Genomic DNA, 13,054 nt, shown 5'->3' on the forward strand with positions numbered 1-13,054 from the left:
TCAGTGGAACCTGGTAACCAGGCACCAGACCCTAAAACTCTATAAACTCCTCTTCACCCAATAGCTCGCATATACATTCCACTTGGTTAGAGATAGAAAAGCAAATGTGGGATGGATGGCTTAGTGGCTTGGGGTTGAAATGTTAGGGATGGCTGAAATCCCCTTTAATACAGTTTATGGAGCATGACAGAAAAAGGTTCCTGTTCTGCTATAAGTATGCTGCATGCCTTTTTATTTCCAAAGTTTTTCTGTGGAGTTTGACTCTGGAGAAACATCCAAGCTACGCAGACGTTACTCATGCACCATCTGGGTTCCTGGTAACCCAGGACACAGGGATGAGCAGTCCTTTTTCTCCTTTCTCAAAGCTGATCCCAAGACTCCCTGCTCTCCAGATCACTTGGGTTTGGGGGCGGGGCTCTGAGCAGCTGCAGACTCTGCAACCAACAGCACCAGAGCAGAGCCTTCTGCAGCTGCTCCTCCCAGGACGTAGGCTTTGTTTCCTCTGATAACTGCTCATGGTGCTCACACAAGCTCACAGAAACACAGAAGGATGGCCAGCCTGCCTTCTGGTCTCACTCATGGGTATGGTCACTGAAAAGAGAGAAATTCATGGCTGATAGAGTTCTTTTTTCTGAGATTCTACTTGGTGAGGACTTGCTAACAGTATTGACTTTATAGTTTGCTGGAAAATAAGCCACACAGGCCCAGGAAGAAAAGCCTCCAAAACCAACCAACCAACCAACCAAAACTTTATTTAGACAGCTCAGAGGAATCCTCTAGAGGGGGCATGTCAACTTTTATAAAGGCCACCTCAGGACACACATGATAAATGAGGCTGCCTCAAGTTTCTAAGCTTCTTACTAGATTCCCAAATGCGTCCAACTCACACCCTCTGTGGCCCAGACATGCCCTTGACCGTGTGAAGTCCAAGGACTTGGCTTTCAGAGCCTCCCCTTTAAGACTCTAGTCCCAGCCAGGAGCCTGATGGAATTAAAAGTATCCCGTGAAACAAATCCACAGGACAAAAATAGCACTTTAATCTATCCTGATTAAACGCCCTCCCTTCAAAGTCACTTAAGACGCTAGGGTATGAACACGAAGACCCGAGTTCAAGAATAAAGGAAATAAATGAAAAATCAGAGTTGAACATTAGAACTGAGCCACAGATAAAGGAAACTGAAGGGAAACCTCAGTGCGTGGATCGATCCCGCGTCACCAGAAGCACCAGCAGCCACGAAGCCTATGTTCTATGGAACAAGATTCACAGAGCAAACGGAAGTAGGACATCCAACCCAGAAGAGCAAGTGAGCCCTCGCATCACTGCCGGTGCTGGGTAAGGGAAGGCCCACGCGGTCAGGCCACCTGGCTTCAAGCCTCACTCCTTCTATTTCTGCCTTAATTTCATGATTAAAAGTTTCCCCAGCACTATAAGGACAATAAGACACCAGCCCTCTAGTCATGTCTCCAGTCTTCAAGAGTCTCCTGAACAAAGAAGGTAGCAGAACAGTTAGGGTTGGAATTCTCCGTTCACTAGCTGTTAGTACCCTGGTTAGTAAGTACATCTTTCTAAGAATTGTTCATCTAATCAATGGTGATGACCACTGTTAGTGTTAAAAAAAAAAATTAAGTGACAAGTATAGGTAAATTGTTGATCCTGGAACGAGTATGCAATTTATTGCTGTGGGGCTGATAATATTTAACTTGGCTTACAACAGAAGTCATTCCAAGCAGAGAGGTCATTATTCTTAAAAAGCAAATGTGGGAAAGTCTCTCTTTGAGGTAAGCAAGGTAGAGACAGGCAACTCATAAATAGTATATTTCAGCCAGAAAATTCTTTGCTTTAGTACTCAAGGTTGTGCCAAAAAAATACATATTTTCCCCTACACACAAAAGTAGTAACTTTGTCACTAGAGAAAAACAAATGTATTTGCTACGTATTTATTTCTGTTGCTGTGATAAAACGAACAGACAGCAACTTAGGGGAGAAAAGGTTATTTTAGCATACAAGTCTAGGTTGTGGTTCATCTCTTACTGTTCTGTCATTGTGAAGAGACACAGAAGAAAGTATTTAATTGGGGGCTCAATTACAGTTTTGAGGTGAGGCATTGGCAGGGAGCCTGGCAGGCATGGTGCTGGAGCAGTAGCTGAGAGCTTACATCCTGACCCAAAGGCAGGAGGCAGAGAAAGAGAGATAGAGAAGGACAGAGGAAGAGGAAGATGGGGAGAGGGAGAGGGAGAGGCTGGACCTTGTGTGCGTTTTTTGAAATGCCCATCCCCATTGGCACACATCCCTCAGCAAGACCACACCTCCTAGCCTTTCCTAAGCAGTTCCATAAACCAACTGGGAACTGAGCATTCGATTCTAAGAGCCTACGGGGGACATTCTCATTCAAACCACCAATTACGTATATGGCTCACCAGAGCAGGGAAGCTGACATAGCAGGAGCTCATAACATCTAATCTCATCCCATCCTCACTCAGTCAAGAGCAGGAGAAATGAATTCATCTGTGTTCACCCATTGTTGTCAGATCACTTTCTCCTCTTTTACACAATCTAGGATCCAAATTCAGAGACTAGTGCTGTACGCCTCCAGCCCAGGGCTTCCCACACCAGTTAATGTAACTAAGACAACTCTCCACAGGCATGCCCGAGGCTAATCCAATCTAGACGACGCTTCACCGAGACTCCCTTTTAGGTGGCTCTCGTAAGTGGTTTCAGATTGTGTCAAGCCGATCACTAAGACCAGCTGTCATGTGTGGCAACCAAGGTATACCATGATTAAAGAGAGGGAGGATTCTGACCACAGGTGCAAGGAAACCGTTAACAGAAACACACCCAGACACTCCCTAGCTACTCCACTTCTCACACTATCCACTGTCTCCCTGATGAGCGCTGCACTGGATATCCACTGAGAACACCAGCCAGACTCAGAGTCTATTCGAATCACAGCCTATTAAGATCAAAAGATTGGGTCACGCAACGTGATCAAGCATGGTTGGGAGGCTACACAGGACAGAAACCATCAACCCCATTCCATAGCCTTAGGTGTGGACTGGCAAACCCACCTCATCTGACCTCAAGGCTCTTCTATCATCACTCAAGACACACTGCTTGGCTCAGCTGCACATTCTTAAAACAGAACGGGTCCATGGTGAGCAGCTCACTTCAAGTTGTAGAATGGAAAGAGGAGAACAGCAATGAATCCAGCACTTTCCAGGGCTTGGCTACCACAGCAAATGCTGGCTGAGCCAATCCATGAATATTAATTAATCTCTCTGGAATGCAAACGGACTGAACATTTTAGTTTGGAGACAGAGTTCATCTCTGTGCTAACTCTAATGAACCCTTGCACCTTCTGTGGATCTCATTGCTAAAGACCTGAGTTGATGACCATAAGAAATGGAAGGCTAGGCCCAATGAGGACCCAGGCGGAGGATGAATCAGAAGAGGCGCCCGGTGCACAGACTCACCTGTAAATGATGCCTTTCTCATGCAGGAACATGAGTGCAGAAATGATCTCTGCGGCGTAGAAACGAGCTCGGGCTTCATCAAACCGCCGGGACTTTTGGATGTGGAACATCAGGTCACCTCCGTTCACAAACTCCATGACGAAGAACAGACGGTCCTGAGTGAAACACGTGGGGGAACAATTAGCCTTTTGTTTGTCTGCTAGCATTACGCTCCTTTGAAGAGCGAGGTCTTCCAGGAGGTACTCAGACTGCTGCCTGGGAGCAGAGGTTGGCCTTGTGTGGGGTCAGGTCTGTGATCGCTTAGGGAAGAGTGGCATGGAAGTCTCCTTTAGAGAGTTCCACTCAACTTTGACTTATCTGTCACTAACCACAGGGAAAGCATCAAGAGACCTGAGTTCTCAGTTCAGCCCGACACATGAGACATTGCATAAGGCAAGAGAGCACGGGTGTTAAGTCCTCTGGCAAATGTCTTCAGTGGAGCAGACAGGGTTAATCCCAGAGTAAAGGGCACTGGAGGAGGGTGCTCCTTTCCTCACAGAAGAGCAGAAAACAACTTAGAGAACTCAGCCCAGTGGAAGCCCAGTGGACAATCTCTGATAGAAACCCTCCGATCCAACAAAAGATCATGAATTAGAAGTGGACTTAAATCATACCAGAGGCTTCCTGCAGTGACTCTCACCATGCCCGGGGGAGGGGGTATAAGTCCCAGCTTAGCTCCCACTGCAGCAACCCAGGGGCTGTGCACTGCATGTGGTGCACCAGGGACTGGGGTGGTAAGACTGCTTAATGACAGAAAGGTCCATCTATCAAGCAGCTGCTCTGAGACACAGGATAAAAGGCTTGTGTCCAGGCCTCCAGCATCAGTGGATTTCCTCGCTCCCTTCCCTGAGCACTGAATGGAGTGCTGGGGACCCCAATCAAGAGGCTCACAGACACAAAGCAGATATGGTTCCACCTAACAAAGGCTAGTGCAAGAAACATGGGTTCTCAAAACATAAACAGCAGATCTGACCATCGTGGTAGAACGGTGATAGAAGGTGCTAGAGGAAGCGGGGCATTTGATGCCTGCTTGAGGGTGAGGGAGGGGCCTGAGCAAAAGCCCTGTGAGTCAAGGCCTGCCGGTGAGTGTCATCCTTCAGGCAGTGCTGCCCTTATGAGGTGAGAATGTGGGCGGTCACCGTGTGGGCACACTGGTGTTTTATGAAAGAATGTATGCAAGCAAGAACCAGCCTTAATGTTTGAAATGCTACCAATTTTCTTAGGGTCTGGGGCTGGGCTGAACAATGGCAGGGAGTCTGACTTTGGCTCACTTTCCAGTGAATCGCTACTGCATAGCAAACTGATCTCTATCAGGGCAGTGCAACTCACGACCTCCAACTTCCTATAGAAGTAAAACCTCAATCAGAAGGGAAGGAATCAAATATATATTTGTCATTGTGTGGGCAAACTGATGTTTTATCAAAGGCGTGTGCAAGCAAAAACCCACCTTCACTTGGAGTTTGAAATGCTGCACACACACAGACACACACACACACACACACACACACACATCAGCTAGAAGCATGGATTTATTTTAAGAGCAAAAACAGAATGGCAAAGTTCATGAAAAACAAAACAACCTGCCACTAACTCAAGTCTCCAGGTTGCCCCATAGCCCAAGGGAAGACTATACAAATATAGCAAGCCCTGTGACTAAGCTAAGGGCCCTTGTTCAAGTTGCAGAGGGAGAGGCCGATTTGGGTGGATGGGTTCACATGAGTAATAGCTGTCCTATATTCCATGGGCAGGAGTCTGGTGGGTGGGGCACATTAGCAAATGGGTTAGGTGGAGAGGTAGCACTCTAGGGACAACTACCAAAGCGATACAGACACAAGAATTTGTTATGCTAACACAGGACTCATCTGGAGGGGTAGGCCCAGAGCTATGAGGAAGACCACGTTGGAAAAACCACTCTGCCTAAGTGGCGCAGACTCACGCTTCTTGTGGCTACAGTTGCCAAGGCAGCAGTGGCCATCAAAAGATAAGGGCCATCAAAAGAAAGGAACTCTCTTCCACACACAAAAGCTGGACCCTGGGCTAAACTGCAGGCGTGAGGGCAGGGCAGGCTACCTTTGGGTCTTTCTCCTCCATCTTGGCTCCATCTATAGGCCCAGTGTAGGAGGCAGGTCTCAACCTATAGAATCTGGCACTTTCTCCTTTGCTGTCATCTGGAGAGACAGGATGCTTTGTTCCACATTCCTGCTTCTTTCCTTCCAGAGGCTCACTCCTACTATGGGCCTAGCAGGAACCTAGAACGCAGGGTGCAAATTCACAGCCCCAGAGATACTCTCAGCTCTCAAAGCAGAGAGAAAGGAAGAGCAAGGTTGAGAAGAGGCAACCAGGACGAAATGAAAGACCTCGAGTCACGTGACGAGGCACAACACTAAAATTATGTTTATCAACCAGCAACATGTTTTATTACCTGCAAAGGAACCTCTAGAGACTGGAACTTTTATTGACCTTGATCTAAAATGTCTGCTAAAGAGAGGAAGAAGGCTCAACTGCAGTAGCTCCAAGACTGTCATTGCGGAGGAAACCAATGACAAACCCTCCAGTGTTCATAGAGAGGCTCGATTATCATTGGTATAGTGTATAGAGAGGATGTAAGATGAGAGACGGGATCTCATCAGAAATAAAACTTTATTGAGAGTTTCACCCCATGGCAAGAGGCTCAGGACACAGAATAGGATGCTGCTAGTGGCTCTAATGAAGACATAATTTCAGCTTAGAAAAGAATGGGGAAGTGTAGAATGCCTTCAGCTACAGGCAGAGAGAAGACAGGTACGCCCCATGCAGTGACAGCTTTAAGTTGTGGGGTCTGGGATGGCAAACCTTTCTACTTCTTAGGAGCTCTTAAAGGTTCCTAAGGTCTCATGGTCTCCCTGGTCGTTCTTAGTGTGATTTGAAAAAAGGAAGAGAAGGCATTGGAAAACATGTCTTTTTTTTTTTTTTTTTTTGAGACAGGGTTTCTCTGTGTATCGTTGGCTGTCCTAGACTCACTTTGTAGACATGGCTGGACTCGAACTCACAGCGATCCACCTGCCTCTGCCTCTGCCTCCCTAGTGCTGGGATTAAAAGCGTGCACCACCACGCTTGGCATGGAAAACCAGTCATTTTAAAACTGTCTCACAGAACATCATCTAGGTGGCAGGAATCAGAAGGTGGCTGCAGAACCCCGACACCCTGCTTTCTATTATTGAGGTTCATTGAGAACCACCCTTTCTCTCAAGGCATCACCTCTGCATCACATTTATAAGAATGGCATCCCAAACCTGAGGCAACTGACTATGGGCTGTGCCTCTGGAGCTGTAAGGGTCTGAGTGCGTGGCACCTCCTGAAGCTCTAAGACCACCTTGCTTTCTTTAAGGAGGTGAGCAAGAACGACCATTCACTGGCCACACACAGAACTTCAGGTCCTGGACAGGGACCACACATCCTGAATCAGATGTGCGCCTACACCTGCTTGCAGACATATAGACAGAGCACACAAACCAGGGTGGTAGGGGTGGCAGAATGGTCCAGTGGGGTGCTGGGGAAAGAGAGAGGCTAGGAGGCTAGGGTGGGATTTAGGAAAAGTTTTTGAGAAGAATTGACCCCCCCCCCCCAACACACACACAGTTTAGAAAGTAAAATTAAATAAAAACAAGGTCAGGGTGGAGGATGGGCAAGTGTAATGCACAGAGGCCAGGACTGGTGCCAGACAGAACACAGGCTGCTAAGTGTTGAAGATGCTGAGCACAGAGCCCTCTGTACTCAGGCTGCTAGGCTTATAATCAAGGCTTGGTAGAAGAAGCTAGAGGCAAGTTCTGGGAGATATCTGACTCTGTCCCAGGTTGCCAACAACTGAGAACTCCAGGGTCCTCAGTTTCTATCAATAAAACTCACCTACTGAGTTAGAATTTTAAACTGAGTGCCTGAGATGAAACAGGTGGCAGTTGTGGGATGTGGTTTGAAAAGACGCCTGTAAGCGCTGGGACATGTCACGTATAATAAAACATCAGTAGCAAACCAAACCACCCCAGAGAAATCTTACTCCATTGGAATGAACTGCCGAAATCTCCAAGAAGCTTTACATGTAGGAAAAAAACAAAACAACAACAACAAAACCCCCCCAAAAAACCAAACCCTCGCCACAGAAGAGATCTGCATGTGAGGTTCTGATGGAGGCAGACAATAACCTCTTGCCTATAGCTCTTGTCTATGTGGTTTAAGAACTAGTTCCTATGGTTACTTGCCCAACACACTGTATCATGAAACAAGAAGAATCTTTTCTTTTGCAGGGGAGGGGAGGAGATCCTGCATTATTAGGGAGGGGCTATGGGATGGATTAAGGTGGACCATGAATCACTTCTAGGGCAGGAAGAGCTTTGTTAATCCCACCCCAGCAGAGACAGCTAGAGGATTCTTTCCTGTACTTAAAATCTGTATACGCAGGCTTCCCGGTGTCCAGTTTCCCCAGAAGCTGAGCCTGGGCATCTGTGAAGCATCACCTGTGGCTCTGGTTGCTGTAAGGCAGATTTGCCCTGACCTGCATGATGGAAAACCCCGGGTCCAGGAAGACTGGTTGGGCTTCGGTTCCAAAGCCAAGCCCTTTGTCCTGCATGCCTCGCTCTGGTCTCTGATTCAACAGACCACAAACACAAGCCATCAGCATGGGAGGATAAACACTGGGGAGAATAAGAGCCACTCATAAACCCCTTTGTCCCTACGCCCTGAATATTAGTTACAGGCACAGAGTTCAAGGAGCTGGTGCAGGGCAAGGACGAAATTTCTGTGTCACCTGCCCTGGTTCCATTAACCAACGGAAGCCTGAGCCAGTTCTGGTTCTCTGACAACAGGAGATAAACACATCCCCTGAGCGGGAGACACCTCAATAAGTTCTCATTAGAGGTTGGTCCTGGGAGTTTCAACTGAGACACAGCTAGATGAGGCAAAGCCTGGCCACGTGGTAGAGCTCCACTGGAACAGGACAAGTGACAACATGATTCCATGATCTTAGATACCTTTGGAGTTATCTGTTCATGTAGTAAGACTCGAAAGACTGCTCTCTAGGGCCATGCAGACAACTGCTGCACCTCCAGCACAGGATCAATTGGAACAAGCCTACGTTTCCAGTCTCTTTCCCAGAATATTTAAACTGAGATAAAGAGTTTTAATTCAATCTAAGCTGTGAGAAAGAACCGAGGGAATGTGTCTGGGGAGTGAGGCTGCCTCTGTGGTGTGAACGTATGAAATTCTTCAGTATAACAGGGTGGTGTAAACCTGGATGGATGGATGGATGGATGGGTGGATGGATGGATGGGTGGATGGATGGATGGATGGGTGGATGGATGGATGGATGGGTGGGTGGATGGATGGATGGATGAATGGATGGATGGATGGATGGGTGGGTGGATGGATGGATGAATGGATGGATGGATGGATAGATGGATGGTTGGATGGATGGATGAATGGATGGATGGGTGGGTGGATGGATGGGTGGGTGGATGGATGGATGGATGAATGGATGGATGGGTGGATGGATGGGCGGATGGATGGATAGATGGATGGATGGGTGGATGGATAGATGGATGGATGCAGAGATAGATGGGTCACAGCATGTAAAGAATGAAGCAGGAAATATAGAGTGGAGCTGAACCTCTAATCCCAGCACTTGGGAGGCAGAGGCAGGTGTATCTCTGTGAGTTCGAGGCCAGCCTGCTCTACAAAGAGTAGAGTAGAACTATGAGAACGGGGAGAGTGAAATTAGCAGACCATCGCTGGGGTCCCTCATTTCCAGTTTTAGATCCCCCTGGGAAGCCAGGTCAACTCCTAGCCTGGGGAACCACAATGCCTCTTGTATTTGCGAATCTTTCTCTTCAGCTCTTTTCTTGTTTAGCCTCAGGCAAGTTTTCTGTTGCTTCCATGAACGATTTAAATAAAATGCATACAATTTTTAAAGGAGCAAGAACCTGGTTTAAAATCTAGGACAAAATGACTATAGCAACATGACCATGCAAGGGATAAACAGAAGCCAAGAGCCTCATGGTGCCAGGCCCTTGCAAAAGGATCCTAACAAATAGAACTTCCTTGTAGATGATAGATCTAGATCCAGGAGACTCTAAGCCCAGTGCCAGGTTTTGGTGTCACCAATAGGAACCCTGCCCAGTGACAACACTTGAGCTGTAGACCCAGAATTCTCAGTAGGCATGGGCAGCTTCAAGTGTGCTTTATTCTCACATTCTCCCTCTCCCTCTCCCCCCCCCCACCTCAACTCAAGATGAGGCAATGCCACCCCATCAAAATGGGGATGGCAAGATGACTAAAGTCAAGGTTTACAAGGATTAACTGTGTTAAGCCAAGAGTTTTGACTAGCATTTGATCTGCAGGAAGTGCTCAAAACATGATGGCAACTGTCATCATTGTCATCCCGTTCTCATAACTATCCTCACTAGCCATGGCCCCATGGCTAGAACTGCAGCCCATCTGAAAGCTATGCTTTATAAGCAACACACACACACATGCACACACACACACACACACACACACACACACTGCACACACACACACACACATAGACACATACATACACACAGACAGAGACAGACACACAGATACATACATACACATAGACAGAGACCGACACATAGATACATACATACACACACAGGCAGACACACATACAAACACACACACACACACACACACACACACACACACACACACACACAAATACACACACAGAGGCATGTGCAAACTAATAAAAGCTGCAATGGCTTCCTAGCCCCCAATGTAGGACAAGAATACAGAGTACCTTAGCCTGGTACAGTAGCTCATGCCTATAGTCTCAGCTTTTGGGAGGCAAAAGAATCACGAGTTCAAGGCCAGCACTGGCTACATAGCCAGTTTAAGGCTAACTCAAAGTCTAGCAGGTCCAAGGAGATAAAAGTCATAGCCCTGTCCCATTCCCCCTCATCCCCACAGCCCAGCTGTTGAGGTAGAGAAGCATTTCCTGATGTTACATGGCAATGACCTTGACCAAGTAAAGATTTTTCATTCTAGGAAGTATTTTTAAGGAGTCACAAAGCTGAGTTTATGAGCAAAAAGATACCAACCAAGCACACAGTTCCATTCAGTTGCTTAATTTTCTAACACTGAATAAAGATTCTGATTCTCAGCTTTATGGATTTTAAAACATTATTATTGCAAAAACAAATGTGCTGCCCTGTAGACAGCAATATGCTATTAAAGACTGCATAATGGTTAGTCTTTCTCTCCTTCAGTAGCATTTACTCATTCTTATAAGCACATTAAGAATGATTTTTCTCTGTTTAAAACTAGACTATGTAATCCTTTTGATTTACAAATATGTTCCCTTTGCAGATATGTTGTTTTGGGAATGAAATGTTTTGAGTAAGAAGCAGTCATGGCACATTGGCCACAGTGAAGATGGAGGGGAAAAATTCATAGAATAGCAATTACATTTGTGGTTATGAATAATTTAGATAGTGATTCAAGGCACTGTTGAGCTGGAAGTCCTATCTACACTCATCAGAGCCTAAGAGCTGCTGGGGAGTATTTCTGTATGACTAACGAACACCATACTGAAAGCTGCAGAGCACTGTTAAGAGCTGGGGGCAAGAAAGGAGTCTCTGGATACACACAGCACCACGCTGATTGTCTCCTAAGTTGCACTGTTTCATTATTTTTCGCTGACCAAGTCATCCGCTGGGTGAAAGGAGAGAGAGGTCACATCAACAGGAAGCAGTCATTGACGTCAAAGAGGTCATGGTGGAAAGCACCCTTGTGAGGAAATCTGATTACACCATGCCCGAACTGGAAACCACTTGAATTTAACCACATTAAGAATGATTGCAAGGGTTCCACAGAGGCAACAGTGAGATGGAGTCCAATGGCTTTATTTTGCTTTTCACCATCCTGCACATCCTGTAAGATGCCAGGAGTTAATTCAATCACCCAGCAAGCCTCGTGGCAGGCCCTGGGCCAAGGTACAGCTTGTCTGGGCAGAGGCTCATCTTTGGTAAGGTTCTTATGCCTCCACTGTGGCAAAGAAAGCTTTAGGGACTTGGGATTTGAACCTGGAGGGATTCACAACCCCGCAGGCAAGTGTGTTCGTGGTGGCTGGGACTTCTTCCAGCCTCATCTCATAATGACACCTGACTTGCCTCTGTACCAGACGAGGGAAACAACTTGACAGTCTCTAGAATCACCTAGAAGACAAACTTGTGGGGGAGCTTTCTAGATTAGGCTAACTGTCATAGGAACACCTAAATATGGGTGGTGCCATCCCACAGGTTGGGGTCCCCAACTATATTTAAAAAAAAAAAGGAGAAAGCAAGCTGAGTACTAGTGTTCATCTCTGTCTCCTTACTGTGGATGTAATGTGACCAGCTACTTCCGGGCCCTGCTGTCATAACTTCCCTGCTATGATGGACACTGTACCTTCAAACTGTGAGCCAAAATGAACTCTTCCTTAAGTTGTGCCTCAACACCTACTCATTCACCCCCTTTCTTTCCAGATAGCACCCAGAAAGGCCTTCCAGAGTGCAGGTCTTAGGCTACTCCCCAGCTGGACAGCTCTCCTTGAATGTCTAAAATCATGGCTAAATTCCTTAGCAAAGGTGTGAGACTTATCCCAAGTGTAACCTCTGCCACTCCCTTTCCTATCTCCTACTGCGTGTGGCCTTTCTAGGTCCCCAGTGCCCCAGTGGTGTGCCTTTGTGGTCCTGCACTGCCCTCCTGTGTCTTAGACCATGGGCTCCCCCATAACTAAAGGCCCCTCGGGTCAGGGTGCAGACAGCTCCTCCTCTGAGAAGACTGCCCAAGCCCCTTTAAAATAATTTCCTGCCTTCTTCTATCACACAGGGATACAATTACCTTCAACTGCAGGTAATTAAGACTCGGCTCCACTATTTTCTCTTTGCATAGATTTTTAGTTCCTGGCCACTAACTTGTTCCCCGCCACACACACATACACTAAATTGAAAACACAGGGCGGGCTCAACAATATCACCGTCTTGAAGCAACATGTTTGTGTCTGTGCTAATGAGGTCTAGTCTCACATTCAGAGACTGCGTAGCTTTGAAGATATCACTTACCATATATTGTTTTTAAAGACGGGAGTCTTATTATATAGACCTGGCTGGCCTTGAACTCACCAGACACACATATCCACCTGCCTTTGCCTAAAGCCTGTACACCCAGCCTCCAGGTATGGCTGTGTTAGGGTTTAAAATAATGTTTCCATAGACGGAAAACAAAAAGAAAACTATAATTTTGCTCTCCCCTCAAAGCACACTCATATTATCATTAGCAGATATTTCTATACCAGTTTCTAAAGGTTTCATTATCCATTTGTAAACTGAAGCCGTATGTACCCTGTACAGGACAGGGTCTGACTCACAGACAGACCTCCCCGTGGAGACACAGCTTTCATCAAAAGCACTGGTTCTGATGTCTTGTTGATAAAGTGAAAACGTGGTGATTAAATATCGAAACGGGTGAAGCTGTGCATTTCTCCCACTCTGTGTTTGACACAGTCCCA

General features: G+C 46.6%; 1 protein-coding gene across 1 annotated transcript in view; it reads right to left on the reverse strand.

Annotated features, from left to right (window-relative positions):
• PRKCH (protein kinase C eta) overlaps positions 1–13,054 on the reverse strand; it is a 212,722-nt gene that overhangs the window by 63,450 nt on the left and 136,218 nt on the right. The window contains exon 10 of the mRNA XM_084793213.1: positions 3,472–3,626. Coding sequence (XP_084649339.1) covers positions 3,472–3,626 — 155 coding nt within the window. The remainder of the gene's footprint in view (positions 1–3,471; positions 3,627–13,054) is intronic.

This window comes from Acomys minous (genome assembly GCF_964271855.1).
Source record: "Acomys minous genome assembly, chromosome: 8".
Taxonomy (NCBI): domain Eukaryota; kingdom Metazoa; phylum Chordata; class Mammalia; order Rodentia; family Muridae; genus Acomys; species Acomys minous.